Source organism: Toxotes jaculatrix, chromosome 11 (genome assembly GCF_017976425.1).
Source record: "Toxotes jaculatrix isolate fToxJac2 chromosome 11, fToxJac2.pri, whole genome shotgun sequence".
In the NCBI taxonomy this organism is placed as follows: domain Eukaryota; kingdom Metazoa; phylum Chordata; class Actinopteri; family Toxotidae; genus Toxotes; species Toxotes jaculatrix.
Genome location: NC_054404.1, coordinates 6,146,086 through 6,172,921, shown reverse-complemented (window position 1 = coordinate 6,172,921; position 26,836 = coordinate 6,146,086). Strand labels below are relative to the sequence as shown.

Genomic DNA, 26,836 nt, shown 5'->3' with positions numbered 1-26,836 from the left:
TTCAGCTAATAGGAAACTTCACTAAAAAAAAATGAATGTAGATTTTACTGATCCGAGTATCACTGGTTTGGGTAGTTGAGTAAACTGCATGTACTGAGTGCAGGTAAAGTCTTTGACAGTCTTGATTTGAAGTTTCAGTGTGTTGTGAGTGGATGACTGCTGATGTTGGTGTCAGCGTGTTTTAATTTGTGATGCGGATGTTAGAGAAACACGCCCACAGATTTATCCTGAACTGAACTGTTACCCTTAGCATGGCTGCTAACAAGTGCTCATCCTCCCGAGATTCCTCTTGCTGTATATGTTTGGTGTGTGTGCGTGCCTTCCTCTCACATGGTGGCACAAACACACACTCCCCCGCTGTGTTTGGACAGTGCAGCTCATAAGCTCTATCCCCAGCACGTGGCCAAATGTAGCCTGCATTTTTTCTTTGTGTGTGTGTATTTAGCCTGCTTTCTGTCTGTGTGTGTGTGTGTGTGTATGGGTATGTGCCTGGCTGCCCATGCTGACTGTAATGTAGCCTGTCATATATAGGTTAACACTACTCCCTAACCTATCCAGCCAATCAAATGCAGGAGATGAGAGGAGAAAACCCAGTGGCCCGAGGCTCCACATACGGCTGCAGCGCCTATCGACAGCACCGGCTTATTGACTGGCCGTCTGTCTGACTTGCTGACTAGTTGTCTGTCTTGCTGGCTGTTTAGCTGTCTTTCTGCCTGCCTATCACTAATCTGTAAAGTCTTAAGTTTACTGCATCAGCAGGAACAGGGAGCGAGGCAATAAAGGGGATTTTTGACTCCTCTTACCGTTTTAAGTCCCTGTATTAATTCGCCTGCTCATCCACAGGGGGGTTGGTCTGTCTCGTCCTTGTATGCGTGGAATCTGAGATGCAGCCAAAGAAACGTGGGGTGAATTATGTAGCGTCATCATGTTCTTCTTGTTGTGGCCACCATGTTCTTGGCTGACTCTTGACGTCGATGGAATGTGTGAATAGGAACCCTTTCTTGTTGCTTGCTGTTTTTCTCTCCTTCAGCCTCTTTTTTTTTCTCTCGCACACACCTCATTCACCACATTACCCTCCTCGCCATGACAGGATTACAGCCTCCTCTGTGCTTTTTAATTAATGGGTTAAATAGACCCCCTACTATGGACCTCGAAAGGGGCTGAGTGTGTATGGAGGGGGGAGATGGGGAGGTCACATGACTGTTCATTTAGACCACTATTAAAAAGAGCCCTGTGTCCTCCTCATTAGCATGAATTTGTGTGTGCCTGTGTGTGTGTGCGCCTGTGTGTGTTTTAGGGTGGAGGCTGATTAAAAGGCTAATTAACACATCCACATTGCAGCCAGTTGACTTGAGAGACCTGCTTTTTCATATGAGATCTGAATTTCAGCCCTTTTTTCTTTGTTATGTAATACTTGTTTAATTTTATTAGATTTTGTGTCTTTGGGTTAAGCTATTGAAGCAAATTATTGCAGATTTTAACACTGTTTTTTGGTCATCAATTAAATTAGAAAAAAAATGATTGTCGGGATTCTGAGATATGCATATGTATGTGTGAGTATATATGTATAAAAAATTGGGTCCCTATTGTTTGGTTTAGTTAATGTGAAATAGATGTTTTATTGGTCTCAGTAGAAACGGGGCAGCAGCACAGTGTACTGATTAGGAAGAGGCTATTCAGTGAGAAGTCCCCTGTGACTGTAAGAATCCACCAAGCTGAATGTCCTTGAGGAAGATAAAGAATCCTTCACCGATGACCTCTCTCAAACAAAGTGAGGCTGGTAATGTAAATAAAAAATGTACTGCCTTTGTGGTATTTCAGGATAAACCATTATAAAGCTGTATACAGACGCAGATATGTTTGTTCTATTCTGGAGTGGAAGAGCACAGATGCAGACGTGAAAACACATGCATGACTACACATGTGCTCCCCTCTGCATGCATGCTTGCATGCATATATTCACAAGCAGCCAGGACTCTCCTCCCCCTACTCAGGGCATGTTGACCCTCATATATAGGTCATGGGATGTACATGCTTTGAAGTCTGATGTGCTTATCATGAAAAAGAGACCTGCTCTCTAACAGTGTTGATGTGAGGCTCCGACAGTCTCAAGTACATGAGTAGGGTTGTTTTCCAAGACGATCCCAGGGCAAATGTATCATAAATAAATTACAGGGGTGGTTTTTTAAGGATGGGTAGGTGGGATTTTACTATTTTTCCCTCTTGGGCTCAGTACAAGGTAGACAAAGAATGACACTGTTAGAACATGCTGCTCTCAGTGTGCCAGAACAAATTACATTATTGATTATTTTAACAACTAAAATTTCTAACATCTGTATGAACAGTGAAATTTCAAAAAATACGTGTGATGTTTATCTTGATATTTGATTGTATAATCAGTCAGTTATTCCAACCGTGCTGCATTTCATTTGACCACTGCTTTTCTCCAGTAGTGCTCCGATCATGTATTTGAAAAAAAAAGATCTATGCAGAACAATTACATTGTATGAAAAGAGTCAAAGTAGAATGGGAGACCTAGGTGTGAAAGCCAAATCCCACTGCCATACACAAGACATTTGAGGTCAGTAAAGTATGACTGTTCACTCTTTTAAAGTCTCACTCTGCTGCCTGGTGAAACCAGATCAGCTCGCTCGCTCTCTGCTTTGTCACCACCTCTGCTCTGTAAAGTGGGCAGTCTAGGAAATAGGAATTTCTCTTGGGGGATCATTAAATATCGCCTTAAGGCCACAGGTCTTGCATAGTATTCATCTGTTTAACCTTTAACTCGTAACTATGCAAATACTACCATTTGAACAAGATTTTAATCAATACTTCTCGTGCTGTCAGGGGTGGCAGTTAGGAGCCCTGGCATGCTAACTTTACAGATAATACATGGGAAAGTAATTAGCTGATACAAGTACTCTCCATGTGACTGACAGTTAGCATGTCAAGCTCTCCAAAGAGACAGCAATACAGACAGACAAATTGGAAGGACTGGTTTTTGCATTAGTTAGTTACACCAATCATCTTGTCAGTAAACGTGGTTTCAAAAGAGGTTTGACGTGAAATGAGATTTGATATTCCAAAGGTAATTTCAGTAGATATGCAAATGGTAGTTTGTAGTAGATGAGAGCAGCTGGGGAGGTGGTACTGTGTTAGAGTGTGGAATGTCTGTGAGGCTCACTAAAACATGTTGACACCCGTGATAACATCAGTTGTCATGCATGCTCCTTTTAAAGTCCCTGGGGAAACACGCAGTCAGATAAACACAGAGCCTCTTCTGCAAGCACTAAGAAGATACTTTGATTCAGGCAAATGCAAAGAAATGGAGAGCATGGTTAAAGAAAGAATTACTGACCTTATTTCTGAGCTCAGATACTGTTTACTATCTTTACCATGCTAATGAAACCTTTCTCAGAAGTTTGAAGCATAGTCTACAGAGGATGCATTGTAGAATTTGTCAGTGTTTCAAAACAGCTTTTTTATGTGGCTCTGTCTTTTAATGCGTCTGTGGTTTCTTTAACATGGTTATGGCACCATGGCACTTAAACAAGGGTCCATTGTCACTTTGCTGTTAATGTTGTGTTTGTCGTTCACAGACCCGTCACACAAAGCAACACACTGTCAAACTGAAAACAAGCCAGCAACACACACATGTAGTAACATTAAGTTTAAAATGAGTCTGTCCACATCTTCAGCTGACATTTATCTTTGCTGCAAACAGTGATGAAATAACAGCATGATGTTTTTTCCCCCCCCACAGAAATCCTAAGGCCACGGTGCAGAGGACCAACAAGAAAGTAAACAATGACCCCACACTGCGCATCCAGAACCTTTCTATCCTCATCCGGCAGATTAAAACCTATTATCAGGTAAGATTGATTTCAGCTGAGCAAGCTGCAAAGTCAGATATCACGTGTTCCTCTTTTTGCTTCGTCAGAAGGCGAGGGTGTTCAGCAATGTTCATGTTGAGGGTGGAAGTTGAGAGATCATAGATCTACTGATATGGGTAAAATCAGGATGAATAACCTGTATAAACACGTTCATCTGTGGTCTGCATTCAGACGGCAGGTTTTTAGGTCTAGTCACACAGTACAGCTTTCACTCGCACACATAGAATTGAGTGTGTCTGCGCAAGCATATGCCACATAAAGACTTGGCAGTATAAACAGAGATATATTTGCAGGTGTGTGTGTGCGTGTGTGTGTGTGTGTGTGTGTGTGTGTGTGTGTGTGTGTGTGTGTGTGTGTGTGTGTGTGTGTGTGTGTGTGTGTGTGTGTGTGTGTGTGAATCTGTGTGATGTGGTATCATGACCCCAGTCCAGATGTTACATCAGGAATGCGAAACACATAAAGCCACTGATGTGGTTCTGCTTCTCCTGCTTACTCTGATAAATGTCTGGTATTTATTTTATGTTGTTTTTTGCCGAAATTTACTTTTCTTCTCATCTCAAAAATAAACTTGCTCGCCATTTCCCTCTGGGATGATGATCTTGATATATGTATCAGCCCTAATTTGGATTCAGTTTGTCGCAGAGACAGACAGAGACAGGAACCAAAACAAGAAAACATGACTTTTATGTCAACAAGACAGACTTGGAAACTTTAGTCAGAGAGATGTGAGGGTGATAGAAGCACATCAAGTCACATGTAGGGAAGTCTTATCTTATGTTCAGGCTCAGCACAATATCAGCTCATCAGGCCCTTAAACATGTCAGTATGTGTTCTCACCACAGTTAATCATTACTTTGACAAAAAGGAAATGATTGAGATTAATTTAATGGGCTGAAGTGAAAGTGGAGGAGGAAGGGTGTGTGTGTGTGTGTGTGCGTGTGTGGGGGGTGGGGAGGGGGGCTCTTTGATAACAAGATATCAGTGAGTCCTACACTTCTCACACGCAGCACTTAAATACATATTGTGTCAAACAGCTTAGATAATGGTTTGCAGTCTATAGATGAGCCTAGATGCAAAAGTTGCTGCAGTTGTGCAGTTCTTTGGCCTTAAGTGTTTCCCGTTACAGTCTGCTGTCATACAGTATTACTTAAATACACAGTGTCCGTTCTTTGCTTTGTGCAACTGTTTTGTCAATTGTGAAACCTGTGAGCTTAGTGAATTGAAACAGTCCAGAGAGAATATGATTCACTACGTTGCTGCAACAGTGTCTGAAATGTGTTTGTGATAGCCAGGAATTGAGCGTGACCCAGCATGCTGTTGCGACAGTGCATTGAGTTCAGAAATGTTATCATGGTCATGCAGTCGCACACACAGAGACACGGGTTTCCCACACTTAAGACTTAGGACTGTGACCCATATCCTCAGGGGCTGTGGCTGATTGTGTAAAGGCACCTACTTGTCATATAAATGGCAGCATTCAAGTAAAGAAATATGAAATGGCATAACAATCAATTGTAAGGCTCACTATAGCTTTAAGCCAGATCTTTTCTGGAACTTGTTAGTGTTAGAATAACACTGGTTAATTCTTAAAGTTGTTTTTTTTAATATATAAATCTGCTGCTTTTGTGTCTAAAATCAAGAGATGATTGTCAGTGATTGGTTAATTGATTTGTTAGGTCTGTCTTGCCTCAGTTCTTAACATCCTGTTAAGACTGGAACATCCTGGGCCATCTTATTTAAACAATCAGCCTATTGTGTAGACTTTGACGCTATAAGCCTACAAAAGCTCCACTAGGCCGCCTCAAAGGGCCCGCAGAATTATCTGCCTCACGGTCAGTGGTTGGGTCAGTGGCTGTTGGGGTTAAGTAGTCACCAGCAGATGATGAGATGACGGGAAGGGTTAAGGACATTACTGGCAGCTTCTGGGTGACTCGATTTAAATACAGGACATACTCTGTATCTTTGTCTCTCAGGATCCAGCATATTTTTGCAAAACCACCGACCTTCTTTGTTGAAAAGAAAACAATACAGAGAATTTGAAATGGCCTTTTTTGCCATTGAATGGACGGGTACTTTGTAAACTTTGTAATACGTTGTTCTAATCAAGTTCATCTGTACAATTTCCTGTTTACTTTCAGTTGCTTTTTTTAATTCTTTGGAAAGTTTTACTTCTGCTCAGCAGATTTCAGAATGTTTTGAAAATGTACTGAATTGAACTGAATCATTGTTCTGTCTTAAAGTTGACTCATAAATTGGTCTGTGTGAAGTATTCAATACAGGGACATCAGCAGATGCAAAGTAAGTTTTCTGATCCCTTTTTGAAAAATGTGCTGTTATGATTGAGTGTTTCTGGTGTTGTTTTGTTTGGGGATCTAAATTCAAGACAAGATTTATGTCATTTATTTGTTTTGGCGGCATTTAACCCATAGTAGTCTGAGTCTTTTTAGCTTGAGGACGACGTCGTAAGCCAACAATCTCTTGTTCGTCTACAGTGTTTTGTTAATCTTCACTATTTGTCCCTGCATCGCTCTGTTGACCTCCTGGTCACACTATTGTTCAGCCACTTGTGTGGCTCTGCCTCACACAGACCACCTACAGGTAAAATCCCCGCTGTCCTTGCTGTGTGTCTGTCTGCCCCCTTGATGGCCTTTTAAAAGCTTAACCGACCACAAGTCATTCAGTGAGCTGGACTTGCCTGTTTAAGTGCACATTTTAGTGCACATTACATACAAAAGGCACACTGTAATGTGGTTCTTGATTACATGTAGCTATCAGTGCTTTAGTACTATCTAAGAATTTAGGGTTGGATGACATAGAAAACCATGAGTAGACATCACTTGTTTGGTTCAGACCCTCTTGATTGTTTGCTCTTTGATTTATATCAGTTCCTTCATGCATTTCCCTTGGATCTCCCACTCTTTGATTTACAGGTGATAGAGCCTTTTTTTAGATGATTAGCAGCTGCAATAATTGCAGCATCTGATCAGAGCGAGGACACTGACTCAGGTTAGTAATGGGGATAAGCAGGCTAAGACACAGAATCCAAGAACTCTTGGAAGGAAGGGAAGAGGACAAGTATGAGAGATGAGTCTGACTGAGAAAGAGATGGACAGTTTAGTCAGTAAGCCAGAGACAGACAAAAACATAAGGACTATGAAGCAGAACTGCATCAACATTTGTTCTGTCACAGTCTATGAATATTTGGACAGTGACACGTCTTTTGTTGTTAGGCTCTGTACTCCTGCACATTGGATTTGAAATGTAACAGTGACTTCAGGATTAAAATTCTGGCTGTCAGCTTTAATCTGAGGGTGTTAACATTTCTATATTTGTTGAACAGTGTGGCCTATTTTTATTTTTTACCCCCAAGTGTGCTGTTCACAAATTTGGAGGCTACAAAAAGGGCTACATTTCCTACATGGTTTACCCGGTATGGAAGATGAAATTCAGCTCTTCAGCACTTTCTACTGTACACATCTGTTGTGCTGGAATACAGAGCCAAAACAGCACACACTTGTCATAAATACTAACCTATGGATCACGCTGTACCTACCCACACTCAGTCTCTGGTTTAAAGTCTTTAGGAGCTGGTTTTTATTGGGTTAATGAAGAGTAAAACTGGCTTTGATATATGCTTTTGTGGTTTTTTCCTGTAGTTGGTTTGTCGCTTACCGGTTTCACATTTCCAGAGCCATATGGATGAAGACAAAACCACTCAGGTCTTAGGCTGATGGATTTAGCAGATTTTCAATTTACTGTGCCACTCAGCACTTTGAAAGAGGACTCGGAGTGGAAGCCCTGTATGGTTGGTTGCTTCCTCTGATTCAATAAATTGATCTCACTTAAGACTCTTTTAATTAAATTTTCCCAGTAACCTTTGATCAGAATCGGTTAAAAAGCACTCCCTAGATACGGATATCACTGTATGTCAACAGAGCAAATGTTTAGAAACATAATGCATGAACATGAGCTAAATTTGTACAACATAAAGTAAATACGTTACTGAAGGCAGTGCTTTATAAAAAGTGGTGCACATAGATGTACTGTCTCTTCTATAAAAGCACTATATTTCATTCAGAGTGTCTGGGAGGGAGGAGGACGGGAAGACCTTATTGAATTGGAGCCCTTGCCAACTCGTCAAATGATCTTCTGCTGTCAAGAGAAAACTAATTCATTAACCTTTTTGAACCGTCAGAGGCAGACAGTGGAGGACCTTTCCTGAGACTTTGTCCCTCTCCTCCCCCATTCCTCATCCTGACTACTTTTCCTCTCCTCCTCTCTGTCCCTCATGTGAGATGTAATCCTAGCAGCGTGTGTGTGTGTACATGTGTGTGTCGTTTCCCACATGGGAATCGACTTTGTGCAGCAGTTGTGAAGAGTGAATTGGTGCAAGGCCAGAAATTCAATAATCATGGTTTTCATGTTATAGTCTGAGCTCTCTTGGGCTGAACTTGCCTATAAAGGAGTGTGTGTCAGTGTGCATGTTTGTGTGTCTGTGTTTTGAGTCTTTGTTATTCTGGTGCAGTAGATCGTGTGGGAGTTGGTCAATGTCTAGACGAGCTTCAGGCATTGATTTCAGAATATGGTGAAGAGATCAAGGCTGAACAGCTGTAAACGTATGTGTGTGTCTGTGCGCTTGTCCATATGAATGTACTGTGTATTTTAAATGTTACGATGAATGTGGTGACATATTTTTTTTATAATGTAATTATGTTATTATCACATTTCTGCTTCCAGAGTGGGATATTAACTTTTCCGGTTACTCTGTTGTTTCTGTACAGCAGTGTCCAAGGAAGGTTTCATTTCTCTGGTGGTCAGTCCAAATATACGCTGGGCCTCTTTTTAATTTAGTGGCCTTGGTTTGGCATTCTTAAGGGGGATGTAATACAGAGCCTCAGCCAGCTGAACTGAATTCTTTGTGTCTTTACTGGCTTTTCTCAAAGCTTGCTAAGTGAATCCCTTTATCCTGGTTTATGAAAATCAGACTTGGGGAACATCTGGTGCCATTCAATGTCAAAACTGACAGGAGGGGTAATATCCGTTTTTCTTTTTTTTTTTTTTTGAAAGAAAAAAATGGTTACTTGAGTTGGACAGTTTTATACAACTCTGTAAGCTCCAGTGGATGCTGTTCAATGTCAGTTTGTTTTATTGCAGGTAGATTTGCATTGATGTGAGGTTAGAAGTAAGATTTTCCTCTGCTCCCTTCTTTAAAAAAAAGCTTTAGATCTTACTCCTGGAAATAAGAGCAGTCCTGTCCTCTGTTTGCTACCCTTTTGGTTTAGGGTGTGGCGTAAAGGCTGGGAGCTCTGTTTTGACTGTTTAAATGGTAACAGAGGCCACTATTCATGCTGAGTGGACCTGGCCCCAAAGCTTTGCAGGGTTCTAAGGGTAAAGCTCTCAGAATAGGTAATATAGGCCGTCAGGCCATCTTTAGCTGTTATTTGTCTTGTCATCATCTGTAGGCTTATTTTTATCAGAGAACAGCATGAGAATATTTTCATGCCCCTGGGGAGACATATAAAAACTGGAACATTTCATAATTTTAGCCTCTTTCTCCCTGATTTGATCTTTGCTGTTTGTTTAATGAGCATTCAGTAATGGATACAGTTAATCCAGACTTGAAATGTTTGTTAGTTGGAACACTGTCACAGTCTACGTCCTCTCTGCCAACATTAAACCTGAATAAGCATGAGGGTTAAACCTTTGAAATGACGTGACTGTCCCCCTCCCTTGCCTTCTCTGTCAGTTGAAAGAACACACTTGTTTAATTACTGACAATACTAAACTTGTTTGTTGCCTTTTCACCTGCTCTCTAAAATACATTTATTTTAAACTCATTTTTCTGTACATGTTCTTCTCAGTTAAGCATTTATTAAGATGTAGAAGACTTCAGGAATACAGTTCACTTAACTGCCTGATTTGGGGCACAAGAGGCTGGATTTTTTTTCCTTGCTGACCCAAAGCATCACAAAGATGTTCTGTTACAGGGCCAGAGTGAAGCTGAAACACAGACACACATACACACACACACAATATGCTGCAACGCACTGTAGCTGTGGATGGTTGTTTTTGTTTTTGATTTCATCAGAAATGGAGACAATCCATTTTAATCCTTGTAATTACAGGTTTTGCCTCAAGTCAGCAGTTACTGACTGAGGCAGTAACTTATTTGTACTTTACTGCCTTCGACTAGAACTAGAAATATTCACCCATATGTTTTGTGTATCGTCTTTTACGAGTCCGGAATTCCCCATTGACTCCTTGCCTTTCTGCCCCTTTCTGCATCAGTCATGAGCAAATCAGTTTATTAGGGCATGTGCTTGTAGCTGCAGGCTGAAATTTGTGTTGTCATGCAGACTCACATGCTAGTTAGTCTGAATACCCTGTTGATGATGCTGTAGTAGCTATCTAACTAGCTGGGTTTTTAAACAAATCCCATAGGCAGCAAGCAGCCAGACTTCTCTTAATGGAGTTGAACAGGGGAGTTTAATTTAATTCAGCGGTGAATGGACTTGATCTGGCTCAAGCCATAAAATATACTTAAAGTTTTTAAGCCTTGTTTTTTTTTTTTTTTATTCCTTAACCGATACCTATACTTGCTTTGGAGTAGTTGTAAATGCTTTGGCTGCAACATGAGGAAAAATAGACTTAAAAATGGCTGCTACACGACATTATAACTAATATCCCTAATTAAATAACTGACTCTATTAAGAACTAGTCATACCCTTAATTGTGGAGTGCTCCAAAAAGTCAATATCTGTTACTTGTTTCTGCAATTAACAGTTTTCAAGTGTTCAGTACACTGTGACGCAGTTACACATCCCATTCTGGTGAAACTGATTTGTTTGAATGATTCCAGTAAATGTCATTCAACTGTCATTTATTGCTGCTGGCTTTCGAATTACTGTAAACAGTCACTTATTCTGAGACATATTTGTTTACACAAACATCCCAACTGTTTTTGAGCTTTCAGCCTTCATGTTGAGCCGTGTTCCCGTTTACACCCACAACCACTCACCAGTCACATCATACTGTATAATCACTGCCTTGAGTGGGGAAGTGAACATGGGCTTACCAAAATAACTCAGCATGCCTGTAAGTGTGCATACATGTCTGCAAGAACTTACTTTGTGTGTTTGTGCATGTGCCTAATGAGACATGAGTACATGTGAAGGGGAATTTCTGGCAGTTTTGATGTAGAGTAGGTTCCCATATGCTGAAAGGGAGCTATTTTAAATGCTCGCAGAGGTGCTGTATTAAGGGGAAGCTAGAAGCTGGGTTCTTCTTTTCTACCACTGAACCAGAGCATGTGTTTTGTGTCTGCAGTAGTCACTGCTCTGTGCTGGGAAAAAAATAAAGTCCAGCCTTAAAATTCTAATTTTGAAGTAGTAGTTGTAATAGGCTATGCCAAGGAAAAACCTTTGCTCTAAACCGTCGCTGCAGAAAACAATTATCGCAGCTGCTCGACAAGTTTAGTGTCTGTTTAGCAAATTAAACTGAATTGAAAACAGTAGATTAGACTTCAAAGAACAATCATCCGAAACAATCAGACTTCATTTGAATGACGCCTAATTGCAATGACTAAAATTGCATAGAATGACATGGGTGTGTATGTGTGTGTGCTTGTGTGAACTTTTCCAGCTAGTGTGAAGCAGAGCCCTGGGGTGATGGGTTGGGGGAAAGGGGGCGGGGGGGGGGGGGGGGGGGGGGGGGGTGGAGTTGTGCTATGGTGTTGGGCTTCCCCATCCCACCTGCCTCCACCTTTGAGACCAGCAGCAGGATCAACCCGTCCACTCGTTCAGCCTCAGGGCTCTGTTGTAAAAAGCACTCTGGCTGATAGATAACAGCGTAGAACAAAAGAAACAGGGTACTAATGGCTCGTTCTCTCCTCCTCCTCATGTAATAGATGATCTGTCCATCTGGCCAACAGTAGACCCCGACTGCTGTTCTTTTCAGTGCAGTTTACAGTTGAACCAAGAGCAACTGTTGATTTTTTTTTCTTTCTTTTTTTTGTCAGGGCAAATCTAATGAATTATTAGTTCACCAAGCATATTGGCTTTATTTTCCTTCTTTTTAAATGAAATTTGCACATAACCAGGAACTATGTGATAATAATAATTAGTTGAACCTTGCAGTGATTAATTGTCCATAATTAATTATTTTTGAGTTAAAGGCTCTCTTGTTGTTTTGCAGGGCTTCATTGACAAAAATTTAAAAAAGAAAGAAAGAAATTGTTTAAGTTGAAAAAAACAACAACACACCTTTGTTTGATCTCTTCCGTCTGAACTACTCCACTAATAATACTGACGTTCTCAGTAGAAGAGATTTAACATTGTTATTAAGGCTATTTTTTAAATCTCCTTAGCACTTCTTTAAACCTAATTTAAAAGATGTCCTGCCTTTGTTGATATGACCCTAATTTAGCTGCTTGCTGCCAGCTTTCATCCACATACAATAACTCTTGAGAAAGATTTTTGTTTTTCATGTCAAAATGCTAGTTCCTGACTCTGAGTAAGAGCGAAAAAAAGCATGAGAGGAAAGCCTTTAGTCATCCCTCCAATAAGCTATTGTGTTTTTATGGGTCTATTATAGGTCTGAACCGCTGGAAAAGCTTTGTTTGCATTGATTCAGTTCATGGGGATGTAGTGTTAAGTGGTCTCTGTGTTTGTGTGGTGGATGTGAGAGAAAGAGGAAGCATGCTCCTTCCCATTGTTGGTGGTAATAACCTTTTCAAGTTCATAATCTCTGCAGTTTTTCAGCAGGAGAGAAGTCCGCAGTGCCATACCCAGGAGAGTGTGTGTGTGTGTGTGTGTGTGTGTGTGTGTGTGTGTGTGTGTGTGTGTGTGTGTGTGTGTGTGTGTGTGTGTGTGTGTGTGTGTGTGTGTGTGTGAGAATGTGTGTGAATGTGTGTGTATGTGCACGCATGTGGGTTTGAACATGCACTGTACTATGTGTGTCAGGCTCTCTAGCATTGGGAGAATAAACCCATCTCCTCGTTTCTATGGTAACACTCCACGTCTGCAGAATGGGTGTGATTCAGGCTTTCAGGGTTCAGGCAGCATTTGTGCGTACATGCACGAACAAATACACACACGCACACACACACATACACACACACAGCAGTACAATTAGCCCCCTGTTAAAGCTGTGCTGCTAGCGGAACTTGTGCTTGGGTGGATACATGGGAAGGAGTTGTAGGGAGGTGTGTGTGTGTGTGTTGGGGAGGGCTGGGTTAACAGACAGGGCTCCTGTGAGACAGAAACACAGCAGCCTTATAACCTTTCCACTGACACCACTTATATACAGACCCCCACACATACATGCTTACCTCCTCTAAGAGCACATGCACTACTAATCCTAATCTTAGCACAGCCCTGGCCATGTATTGCATTCACAGCCCTGTGTGTGTGTGTGTTGTCTACCAGGCTACTGTCTCGATCAGAAGAATATTATCTCTGTTGTCAGCAGATGTCTGCTCAACCCATATTTAGCTGAACACAATGGAGTAGGATGCAGAGCTCAGAATCATACCCACCTCATAATCTTATTATAAGTATATCAAGAGCATAAGGAGGAACATGCAGGTCAGTTTGTTAAAGTATTGTCAGTTCTTAACAGACCTGCAGGTGTGACTTGAAGATTTTATTGCATTGATTTCACATGTATTTGCTCACTGTATGCATACAGACAAAATATACTGAGTGAGTAAATTCCATTGTGTTTGACAAGCTCTCCTTTAACCGACACCTCGTCTGTCTAAATGTCTCCGTGGGCTGGAAGAGGAGCCAGTGCTGAGGAGCTGTGAATCCTGCTGGAATCAATAATACAGCAACACGGTGTCAGGAATAGGGGGATGGGGGGAAAAAAGGAAAGATGCTGAGAAGAGGAAGAAGAGAGAAGGAGGCAGCTCAACCCTGCGTGCCTGGAGTGAGAAGTGATGCGATCAAAGCTGCGTCTTTCTTTCTCGCATTCTTTCTTTCTCCATCCTCCCCTCCTTTTTTCTGCCTCATCACTCTCTCCCTCTCTGTATGAATATTGGCTCTTTAAAATTTAAATGATCGGCTTTTCCCACATTCCCCATGTGTGACGATTAGATAGTGAATATTAAAGAGTGACACAGTGACCGAGCCAAGGACGTTTCTGCTGTCACAGCTGCAGCGAGGCAGGGAAAACTTTCCATTTGAAAGCTTTGTTAGCATGCGTGTGCACATGCATGCTTCTCAGTGATTGTAGCACATCACCATGACATGCTCATTGTGGCGGCGGGTCTCTCTCCTGCAGTGTCCATCATGTTTTATGTATGAGAGCTAAGCCTTTGCCAGTTAATCCAAGAGGCATATTAGGCTACTGTAGTTTAGCTTTGTTGTCAGCCTGCAGCTAATCATCAAAGTATGTTATTACCCATATCTCTCAAAAATACAGTACATTTGACTGGCAATATATTTAAAGTGCTGTATTAGGAGCTCATTCATTATTCTGCTTTATCACCATACAAATAAAGTTGGTTGGACTTGAGTGCCTTAATTTGAAGCTCTTGTGCTTATTGATAACCTCCATATTTTGGCTGTTTCCTTCTATTTCCAGCTCCTTGAGCAGTCAGAACCCTATGGTTTGTGAGTGGCAATTTAATTTCCCTCTCTGGATGGTGGGTTACCACGATCAAACATCTAGTCTGCATTAGTCCTGCAGTGTTTTAACTGCTATAAATTTCAGGTACAGAATAAAGATTAAAAATAAGAGAAAATGCATCAGAAACTCATGACGTCTTAGGTTTATTTTTTTGGGGAGCTCCAGAGTGATCTTCTCTGGAGAGAACACAGACTAGCAGGATCAGTACAGTGGACCCTTGAGAAGGGTAGGGAATGAAGGAAAAGTGGTACTGAATAGTCATAGTGTTGCACCGAGCTCATGACTCTGCATAGTCCAGATCACTCCACTGGAAAGAGAGGAAATCACATGAGGTGAATCATTTGGGGATTGGAATTAGAGTGCCAAAACTACACCATCTGTTTGTGTAGAAAGTGATACGTGCACTGAAGCTTGGCCTGTACTGTAATTTTGCACTACACTTGTGTTCACTGAAAGCTAAATACTTGAATCCCAGCAGTGCGAACCCATAGCGATTAACTCGAACGTCATTGCTGGATGTTTGGGTTGGTATGAAAAGTGTGACCGCCTTAATTGTTGTGCCTGCACAGCAAACACATGCTGCCATTGAAGGGGACAGGTGTGAGAGTGAATTGATGGCGAGCAGCGGTCAAAGTTGGGACAGGTGGTTGTGGGGACAGTGGGGAAAAGTGTGTGTGTGTGTGTGTGTGTGTTGTTGTTGCAAAACTAGAGATCCAGTAGGAGTTCTCTTCTCTGTGGTGACTCAGCATTTTCTAGAAAGCTAAAAGCACAAATAGCACCGGAACGACAGTGTTCTGCTGGTGTTGTTTTGTCCTCAGAAAGGCCCAGTATGTCATGAATTGTTGAGAGCACCATAAATGTGAGGCGTTACATCAAGACTAAACAAGCCAGCCTTTTCCCAAACCACAGCCTGCGCTTGTGCTGTTGCATAAAACAGCAGAGGAATGAGACCGATGTTTGTCTCTGAAGAGACAAATCAGGAGACTTCCCAGAGTGTCTGTGATCCAGATTCTGGTTTCTGTGCCCTTTAAAGTCTTGGCTTATTTTGCCCACAGTGGCTGTCATGAGTTCTGCATGGCGAACTGGCCGTCAGGCACACCAAATGCCTCTCAGTGAGACACCAACTGTGGCTGTCTGAGCTATGCTGATTATTCTGTCTGACGCTTGTTGAGTCAATCTGTCTCGGTCTTCAGGCATGATGGCTGTTTCGGACCGGAACGGCCTGATATTAGTCATCATTGTTATTACAATCACAATAGATCATCATTATCAGTGTCGTTTTTTTGCCATCACCTTATAAATTCTATCAATGTCTATTATTCTCTATGCATTTATAAAACCTTTGGTTTATATTAAAATTACTTGTAGCAGTGGTTAAAGACTGATCTCACTGGTGTATCTGTAGACATGTCCAAACATGTCCACAGTTCATCATAATTGACCATAACTTCTCTCCCTTCATGTCCCATACACCAGTGTAGACATAGAGACAGACAGAAAGGGCAATTGGGGTCAGTGCTCTTATCACCACAGACAGGAAACCATGGCAACCACGCTCCTGACCTAATAAGTGTGACTGGCCATCCCCACAACCGAAACTTTGACCTTCACCTCAGGTCATAGAGGCCTCTCTGTGTGTGTGTGCGTGTTTGTGTGTGTGTGTTGTATGGAGGTTAAAGCACAGATCACACGATTTTGGTCTCCTCTTGAAAATGTTTGATGAGATTTGAATTTTTTATGTGAAGATGCACAAATTTATTGAAGTGGGTCTATCAGTGAGTGTCATAATGTACAGACGGTGCGGACAAAATAATAAAAACACTTCACAATACAGCGTGATACATCTTGTTGCAGCTCCTTGCTTGTCTGTGTGTCAGACTGTGCTATTATCTGCCTTTAACCAGGTGTGAGTGATGCACTGTTCATCTGTCACCCCATTCTCCGCACCTTCCTCTGTAAACCAGGGGTTTTCAGTCTCTGCATCAAATCAAACAACCAACAAAGGCTTATACGGCCACAGGCGTCAGAGTTGCCTCTGCTGCAAGCTCTGATAAGGTGGCTATGGCTGAAGTTGTAATTTCATTTGTGCTGAATAAATTTCCCTTGACGGGAAGAAACCAGGACACGTGTGTGTTCTTCAAACACAAGCACATTGTGTACAAAGGCGGGTATGTGAGATATAAGAGGAACTGAATTATGGTATTGAAGACAAGTAGTTTGACATTTTATTCAAACTGCAGCTCAGGAATTAGGAAACATACATTTTCAGACATTTCTGGTCTCACTGGTCTGTATGTGAATATGATAATATTGACCATATGGTTGTAATTATCCTGTTGGGGGTTAGCAGCCTGCATTTAGAGACAGAAGCTCATTCATTCAAAGTTAGGTGGTGAAACTCACACAAGAATATCTGCATCTTTCTACAGATTACTGAGAAAGATATAATGTTGGTTGTAGATGCGTCTATGACATGTAAAGAACATCCTAGTCAGCTAAATGTCCTCCTTCTGACTTCTGAGCAGTGGCAGGTAGCGGTGCAAAAGGTACCCTTTTTGTTCTATCCTGGCTTCTACACTGTGATTTTGAGGTAGGTTAGAAATGTGTACAAGGTATTTTAAGAACACAGTTCTGAATTAATCAGCTCTTGGTCAACTTGATTATTTTGAGCATGCATGAAAGCAGCACAGATGTGGCTCTGTTTTTAACCAATCAAAGCCATCCAGTGATGTCAGATTTCCTGCCCCCCTGCTACTTCCACGATGAAGTAATGCAATATGTATAGGGCAGACGGTTACGGCAGGAGAGGGGGGCTTTTCCAAAACCCCTTACTTATATAAGCCTCTTAGTCATGACTTCAGCAGTAACCTGCATAGAATAGTCAAAGTGCCGGGTCAGATGAGTTCAGACTGTTCTCTGCCATCAGGTAGATATGAATTATTCAAGTTAGCCTAACTTTATGTCCGTTCTGCTTAAAGGAACCGGCTCTCCCTTTTAACTCAACTGTGATTTGGACTTGGTTTATACTGCTCTAAAGGTTAGGACTATAAAAATATTTTGGCCGGCTGTTGTTGAGTCATAGCCTCCATGTACGATTTTTATAATGCGTTACCAGACAAAATGGGTATAATGGACCTTTTTAAGAGAATGCACTTGGCATCATACTGAGGGCAAACACTTGGCAATATAATTATGAATAGATATGAATGTAGTTAATGTGTTATTGCGGGTAACTTGTTTGTATGGCAGTGCTCATAATTTAAAATGGTTTGACTCAAACCAAAACATCAACAGTAATTAAGCCTTACCCATCCTCACCCACTGTGCGTCTGTGTGTGTGTGTGTGTGTGTGTGTGTGTGCGCGTGCGCACATGTGCATCGTATCTGCACGAGTGCTGTGAACTGCAGCTCATGGTTTCATTTTGGTTTTCATGATTGACATGTGAATGGAGGGGGCCCTGAGGCACAACCCACACCAGCAATTTAACCCACATAAATACCGCCGTCACTTGCATCATCTCACACACACACACACACACACACACACACACACACACACACACACACACACACACACACACACACACACACACACACACACGATAACATCACAGATGTACATGAGACCATCTCTCCTGTCCACTATAGAAGTGTGATAATGTTAATTTTGATGTCCCTTGGCTGTCTTCATAATCTTTTGAAGTTTACACCTTGCCCACATTATAACGCTGTTAAAAGTTATACCTCAGGCCTGCCATTCACTACTACTGTCTTTGATTGGAGATGAGATTACAGTCTAATGTAAGAGCCCTGAGCATTGTCGTTATAGCGCTGTATTCTTGTAATGCTGACATCTCTCTCTGTGTGGTCACATGCACTGAAAGCCTCTGCTCTCCTGGCTAATAGACCTGAGAGCTTTTCACAATGACTTCTTATTGGCAGCTATTTGGACATGCACAAATGGAATTATAATTATTTCAGCAGTCACATGTAAACCACACTTTAAATCAAGCACATGCAAAGAGACAAAATCCAATGCTTAAAAACTCAGGTGTTACATCAAACGTATTTGGGCCTGGTTAGAGTCATGTAAATTGTATTTGTTCATTTTCTTGTCCATAATTATTTTTCAGTATTGAATATTGGCCTCTTCTCTCTCCTCCTGACGACCTTCTGTTTTATTTCTTTGTGTGACAGGAGAGTCTCCAGCAGCTGGTAATGATGCCTTTACCAAACGTGCTGGTACTGGGCCGGAACCCTCTCTCTGGTAAGTGTTAGTACAGTAAAAATAAAAAACAAAAAAAAATTATACAACCTCAGCATGGCTGATACTTTGAGCAGTACTGCGCTGGTTTTAATTTGAGTGCTCATGGCTTCTAAACAGAAGTAAAATAAATAAATAAATATTCACAACTTCTCTAAAACATTCCTCTCATTGAATCACATGAACAGCAATAATAATGCATACAGATCATAAAGAGGAAACATATTATTTTGCAGTGCTTTTGTCGCTTCATGAGAACGCAACAATAGAACAGTTTTAATTATCCATTGTTTTTGATGTTACGAGTGACTTCTCTATCTCTGGCTGTAGATTTCTTTATCCAGTTACTTCTTTTCTTTGTTTCTTTATGTGCTCAGTAATTAGCTGTCTGTTTGGCCGTCATTCATAACCCCCGCCGCCAAAAATCTGACATGATGGCGGAATGAAAGGGGAAGATGCTTATTTTATTGTTCAGGTGATGGGAGAGATGAATTAATAGATAATAGAAGTTTCTCCTTGCTTTGTCACTCTTGTCTTGGTAAGAGTTACCTTGTACCATATAAATCCTCACACTCACCACAGGTACATTGCAGCCCAAATCTGTGGACGTCTGTTACTTGAAGTGTTAAATTCAAATTCGCTTTAACCATTTTGCTGCAAAGCTTTGACCTTCTGAACCCGGCCGTGATATCTGATACATCTGAACGGCCGAGCAGCAGTAGTGCTGTGTCAAGTGTTTCATGAAAACATTTTTGAGCAGCCTTCTTGATATTCTAATGTGACCAAAGTGGAGCCACTGAGTAGAGAAGATCATGGTGTACCAGTTGTGGAAATCAAGGGTTTGAATAGATAGAAGGAGAGCTATGTGATGAGTAAACTGTTGCTTTCCTAGCCCACATTGATCAGTTATTAAGAGCCCCCACTATAGAACCTTTGCTAAAACCACTAAAATGACGTTTGATTTCTTGTTTTACTTGTGGAAAACACTGTCCAATGTTCACTGCCTTTATGTACATCTCTGCAAATGTAATTATTATGTCTCGCAGCTGGCAGAGCTTGTTGAAAGATATCTGTACCTTTTTAAGCAGATGAAAAGGCCTTTAAATCCCTTTCCTCCCTCAGCTGCCTTTGTCACACTTTCACCGCAGCCTTTGCTGTTATTTTGGGGTTTTCATCACTTTTCAGTGGTCACAGTTAACTCTTTAATTTCCATATGCCCCCACCAGCATGAAGGGTAAACAGACTGAACAAAAGCAACTGCATTGAGTACACATGCATTTGAGAGCGTGTCATTGAAAAATCCACCCACAGCTCTGCCAGAGTAACATAAAAACATCATCATTTTAAGACCAAACAGTCCACACAAGCCCTTATTTTTCTATTTTCCTGCATTTGAAAGTATTCTAGTTCTAAACATTTCTTCACCTATTAGTGTTAACGACCTTTGGCAGCACACTTCCTAACTATTAAACAGCTTTCCTTTGACATTTTATTAATTCCCTACAGGGCTGTTTCCCATAATAATTCAGTCTAGTCATTGTGAAACCAAGAGGGATTCTTCCATCAGCAGAACTCACAAAATAATGTCTACTGTCTGAATATGTCATAACCAATTTCATAGCAGTGCATTTCTGAATATCTGCTGTATATACAGTGCCTTGAAGATCTTCCAGATGTACAGCCTTACACATGGCTGAAGTGATTACTAAGTGAATTCTGAAGTCGACCCAATGCAGACAAGAGTGGAGGGCAGCTCCGGGCAAGTGGGCCAGAGCGGGCCAAAAGCATTAGAGTGCATTCCTCAGGGTTTCTTTTGCCCTTTACCCTCTAGCTTGTCAGATAATCAGTCAGTCAACCAGTGAGACCAGCGGTGGCTGTGGAGTCTGGCTCTCTGGTTCAGCAGCTGCCAGCTGAAAGTCATTGGCCATGTGGCTTTTATTATGCTCTCATTAGGGGGCAGGGGACGACTCTGCGTGTGTGTGAGTGCGTGGACGTGTGTGTGTTTAGTTGGTGGATGGGGGAGGGGTGACTTCACAACACTGAACAGTGGGAATGCACTGTAGTACCCCCCCAGGCTCTGATTTACCCTAGTCTGCCTTGTATATACACACACAGTGAGATGCACAGACGAGTAGTGTTTAGTGAGTGTGCTTGCATGCACGTCAGTGCACACACACACACAGACACCCAAACACACACAGTACCCCCATTGTTTAGTCTGGCTTAAAGCCTGTGAGTTTTCTGCAGTGATCTGCTCTGATCTTCTGAAGAAAGTCAGTCACAGACACATTTTGAGGGAACTGATTCCTGATCTGTCGTCTGATCTGTAGCTGCTTCACTGAAGCCTCATGCAGTAGTTACCGTAATTGCATGAATACGGCCCTCTCTCTCTCTCTCTCTCTCTCTCTCTCTCTCTCTCTCTCTCTCTCTCTCTCTCTCTCTCTCTCTCTCTCTCTCTCTCTCTCTCTGTCCCCATTACTCCTACTGAAGGAAAACACTGCACAGTTGACAGCTTGCCACTTAAAAATCCCAGATGCAGCCCAGATTTCTTTATCTTTTATAAACACAGATTTTAGGAATAAATATGGCCAAACATTCGGAAGACAAAGACCTCTCAGTTCTTGTAGCAGTAGCAGCAACAGGAAAGACAACTGTTGTTCGCTGACAGCTGACAGAAAGCAGGAACTGATGGGCTTGACAGTGGCGTGTGTTTGTTTAAACAGTATATACATGGGTATACGTAAAGGAGCAGAGCAGAAAAAAAATCTGGCCTGCTATTTTTGCTGTTGAAGTTAAACAGTGTTGTGTGTGTAGGCGAACGTTTCGGTGTGTTTATACTGTCTCACAGTGTTGTGGTGTCCAGTGTCTCCTTGAGAAACAATAGAATAGACAGAATGGTTTGTGTGTGTATGACTGGGATGTAAGAGCTGGGTTAACTTTGAAAGCTGTGAGACTGAAACAATGACAGTAAACTGGACATAACGCCAATTTGACCAATATGTTTCGTATTTTATAATCTCTCTTCTTTATGGTTATCTTCAGCCCGTTCAGTGGTCCTTGTGTTGTCCTCAGACTCGGTTGTGTGCATTGCTGCTCATGAATCTGACCTCAGCTCCAGGCTGTCTTTCTTTGATGTCACTTGTCACTGTATCTCGTTTTATGAAGCGCAAATGGCCTAAAATAATCTGAAAATAAGGTTGAGCCATCTCTGTCCTCTGCTCCCATGAAATGGTTGAATACGCTCTGGCAGGCTGTCAAAGCAATATCAGATTGCTTGTACTAGTTTTATCACTGACATGCACGTCAGTGGGGCCTGAATACTTTATTCATCATGGCAGAAGAGAGGGTTGTAGCAATAGATTGCACATGCACGCAAACACACATTTTTTTCACCCTTCTTATTCACTCACATCCTCACAGACAGATTAACAATGGCATTGCAGGAAGAAGGGTTAGTCACTGTCCCTCTGACCTCTGGTTTCCTGCTAAGAGGATAAAGCAGGGAGGGAGGAAAGGAGGTGAAAAAGGAAGCATAGATGAGTGAATATCACTCAGGAGGTGCAGATGATTCGTAACAATGCTGAGGGGAGGAAGGAAGGAAGGAAGGGTGGATGTATGATGCAGAGAATAAATGGATGGATGAAGTGGGTGTGAGTAAGAGGGAAGCAAGAGAGGGACAGAGAAAAGATGAGGCTAGCAGAAAGATGGGTGGCACCTCCTTGAAGCCCCCTTGCTCCTGCTGCTTGAGGGAGATTTCTGTTGTCTATTTTCAGCCTTGCCTCTTTGCCTTCCTCCTGCTCTCTTTCTGTTTCTTGCTTTCTCAATTTCTATAGTCTTCCCTCGTGTTTGTGTTGCTTATGCTCTGTGGTGCTTTCCCTCTTTTGTCTCTCTTCCTTTCATCTGCCTCCCTTACCGTCTCTCCCTCTTGTTCTCCCACTCTAGCTCTATAAATTATTTATCCTGTGAGGTTCCTTATCTTTCCTCCATTGCTCCAGTAGATTTGCTGAGCTAAATCCCTTCCCTGACTAGAATAGGCTCCTATGGCTCTAATAGAGAACTGTTAAACCCTGCAGCAGTGAGAATTAAGTTTTATCAGCCCGTCACCCTTCTAGGCCCAAATTTCCTCATATTCTCTTTATGTGTTTAATATTTTTTTATATCATGAATGCAGGTGCTGAGCAAGAGCACCACAATATTCGCTCCCTCAAAACCGTAAAATCCTCTTAAATTGATTGCACACCATCATAGCTGATAACTGAAGTTCTTGGTTTGACAGAATATTTCCTATAAGTCCTCTGCCGGTGCAGTTGTTTAAGTTAGTTATAGGTGGTGCAGGACTGGGCATCATTAAGGTGTGGCTATGCTCGAAAAGAACTACAGTGGAAGGCAAAAGTGTCAGAACAGCCTCACATGAAGGTTGGGGTGAAAAGTCTGCTGTCAGAACGAAGGGCAACGTGAGAAAGACGTCTAAACTTCCTTTGCTTGCAGTACAGCTCTTCATCCAGACTTTCTGAACTTTATAATACACATTTTCTTAACATTTATTTAGCTGTGGTGTCCAAACTCATGTCTGGAAAGTTTTTTTTTTTTTTTTTCAAGAGCTACAAAAAGTCCACCTTTCCTTGGCTGCAGCACAGAATGAATGCAATTACAACTGAATTTCTGTACTGTGACTGATGTACCCAAACATTAGCCAATCATAATGAGGAAAATAAACAGTGAAATCACATACAGAAGAACACATTTCTGCAAAGCTCCAGTTTTCCACCAGCTGTGAGGCAAAGAAACCTGCCTGACATCACTGATTGGACCAAACATGCAGTATGAATAAAATTTCAGTTTTTAGAAAGTACTGCAGCAGCAGCAGAAGCAGCTGCTTAATACTCACTCAACAACTAATATCCATCCTGCCTTGGGCCTAGCATCCATTATTTATGGCTACGATTATAATGTTTATCTCCATCTTAAAAGTTGACGGTGTAACCTGTGCCACATTGTGACCACAGGGACGTCTCGGTTTCTCAATAATACACCGACTTGTGTGTCTCCATTGATTCCAGAGGAATGAGAGAGGGGAGATTGATTTGATTGTGTGGGAGATTCTGTAAAATTGATGGATAGATCCTGACAATGGGACACATTCTGTTCTGACAGACTGCGCCGTCCCATAGGAACTGCTGGGTTGTTTGTTTGTTGCTTTCTAAATTGGTGCTCTACACAGACAGTCAGACTCTCTTTTCTCCAGCAGAGTAATTTCTTGGAAGATTATTCTGTTATTTGTGATCATTTTGGGAAGTGGTTTTATACATTTGATTTGATTTTCATTTTAAATCATTTGAAAAGACCCACAAATCAACACACAGGTCAGAATTGTCTTTCTGTGTGTCTTCTATCTAGCTGTTCCTGCTCCCGCCATGATTAGCTCATTAAACTGAGAGGCAAACAGACCACCCTCCACAGAAAACATGCTGTCACTAATCTGGATTTATTATTATTAGAGCTGGACAGTGTTAGCGCTCGCTGCCCCCTGGACCTCATGATGAGCTGGCTTATCACACACACTCGCACACACCCTGCGCCTAATAGGGAAAGCACACAGACATAGACACAGATGCACACAACTCGTATACCATACCACTTAGTCAGTGTAACACACACACATACACCACCTGGTTTACTGTTGTTCAGCACCAAATCCCACAGATGAGCTCAGGCCTGTTGAGCATGCTAGCAGCTGTTTGTGGGTTTCAGCAGTTTCTGACAATATGTCCTGACATGTGGAAGAGTGCTGCAAGTTCATCCTGCCAGCCTACGACGCTGTGGAAAACACTGTGGCACTGTAACAGGAGGAGGGGGGTTTATTAGGGGGAAACTGTAACAACCTAAGAATTCAGCTAATTGGAAGTGAATGTGGGACACTAAATGTTCTGATTTATTTTTTATGGGGAAGTAAATTTAAACATGTGCCAGAGACAGGCAGATGCAGATGTCTAAGACCTCACCTGCCTTTGAAACACTCTGAAAGGTGGAAGTGGTTTGTTACAAAGCACAGAGGCAAACACAGTCATCCATCATCTATCACCCTCCATCAATCACCGGATCTCTGTGTTGTAACAGACTGTGTGAGGTTTGGGTTTCCACTGCTATCAACAACACATCTGTCAATACAATTTATTCGTTAACTTCTGTTTTTACTTCTTCTTAAGCCACAAAAGCCAAATGAACAGAATACCAGACAAGACAACACAGAGACAAGACAGAATTGCAATGATAACAAATTCTCTGTTGTTGCTGTTGTGTTTGCAGAGATGAAGTGGTTGAACTGTACTCATAATATTGTGTACTGTGTATTTTTGTGTGCATTTTTAGAACAAGGTCTGGAGGAGATGAAGAAATTATTGCTGCTGTTACTTGGCTGTGCTGTTCAGGTAAGAGAATGATCCACTTAAACACACACTTCACACATGCATAATTCAGATTGCCACTTGCTCAACTTTGATAAAATGAATGAACTCTAACTCTACCATACAACTAATGCTGTGTAATGAATGACAAAGCAGACCTTTTCCTGTCGTATGACAAAGCCCCATTCAGCTCTTACTCACTGCATTTCAAATGAGCGCTGACCTTTCACCAGCTGTATTGTTTGCATAAAACACATCATAGTTGCAGCCATGGGGGTGACTTAATATAGTGCTATGAAGCCTCGTAAACGTGCACGTGAAGACTAGACTTCTTACCTAAATACAAAAACTGCCTTCCCGAAAACCTGTGTATCAGATCAACTTCTGCTTTATGTCTGCAGTGTTGATCTATTCTCCAAACTCTTTCACAGCTCAAAAATCTGTCCTCTTCTATTTGAACATTCATACATGTGACATAATAAATTTCTGTGTACCCTGTCTCACCCCCTGCCCCCCCCTTGTTTATAGTGTGAGAAGAAGGAGGAGTACATTGAGCGTATCCAGACTCTGGACTTCGACAGCAAAGCTGCCATAGCGTCCCACATCCAAGAGGTATTTATCTTCTATAGTAAACAAAACTGGAGTGAATTAAGATATTGAACTTCTTAGACCTTGGCAGAGATCTTGTGGCTCCATTATGTGATTTGTGGTAACAGTGGGATGGGCTGTTATGAATGCAAAATTTTAATGTATCTATAAACAGCAATCTTTTCAATGGTGGTGATTATAGGTGACTCATAACCAGGAAAACGTAGTGGACCTGCAGTGGTTGGAAAGTGGGGAAATGCCTCCTGAGGATCTGGACAGCCTCTCCAGAAACCTGGCTTTCCACCTCAAACGCCTGGTGGATGAAAGGGACACACAGCTGGAGGTAACAAAATATATATACCGTATATATGTATGTATGTACTCTGTGTGCTAACATAGATTTATTGTGCCTTGTTACCTTGTTAGAAATTTTAAAAAGTACAACAAATGGTATCTCTTTTTATTGTTGTTGTCATTTGCAGATGTGCTTTTGTGGAGGTCTGTTACATCTTTTCCAAACAAAATTTTTTGTAATGAACACGATTGGCTGCATTTAGGATGGTTATGTGGAAACTTTTCCCTTTTTTGCCATTACCACAAGAGAACAGCCTCAGGAAGGAAGGGTTGAAACTGTTAACAGTCTCATGGATGGAGGGTGTGAGTGTGTGTGTGTGTGTGTTTTTTTTACTTAGTAAATGCGTCATTAAAGAGTTTCCAACCCATAGGGTGCAGATGCCCACGACTGATATAGCAGATCTTTGTGTGTGTGTGTGTGGGTGTGTGTGTGTGTCAGGGGTTCTAATAGCCTCCAGATTATCACTGTGTAGTCCAGCCGCTCTCAATTAAAATCCCATTTCCTGTCACGGGCACTAGATCAAAATAGGCTGTGTGTGGGACAGTGAATGTACTTTTTGCCCTAGTGCCCGTAGTCTAGTTTTGGGGTGGGGGGTTGAATCCATTTATCTATTCTCCTCTTTGTTTTGAATTCCATTCTAGTCCCATTGTTGAATCCCAGTCTGCTCTACTCGAAGTATCTTACCTTTAACTCTTTCCTTATA

General features: G+C 41.7%; 1 protein-coding gene across 3 annotated transcripts in view; it reads left to right on the top strand.

Moving 5' to 3' along the window:
• LOC121189566 (girdin-like) overlaps positions 1 to 26,836 on the top strand; it is a 63,344-nt gene that overhangs the window by 6,707 nt on the left and 29,801 nt on the right. For all 3 annotated transcript variants that reach the window (XM_041049830.1, XM_041049829.1, XM_041049831.1), the window contains exons 3-7: positions 3,764 to 3,872; positions 18,720 to 18,789; positions 25,156 to 25,214; positions 25,719 to 25,802; positions 25,981 to 26,121. In XM_041049830.1, coding sequence (XP_040905764.1) covers positions 3,764 to 3,872; positions 18,720 to 18,789; positions 25,156 to 25,214; positions 25,719 to 25,802; positions 25,981 to 26,121 — 463 coding nt within the window. The remainder of the gene's footprint in view (positions 1 to 3,763; positions 3,873 to 18,719; positions 18,790 to 25,155; positions 25,215 to 25,718; positions 25,803 to 25,980; positions 26,122 to 26,836) is intronic.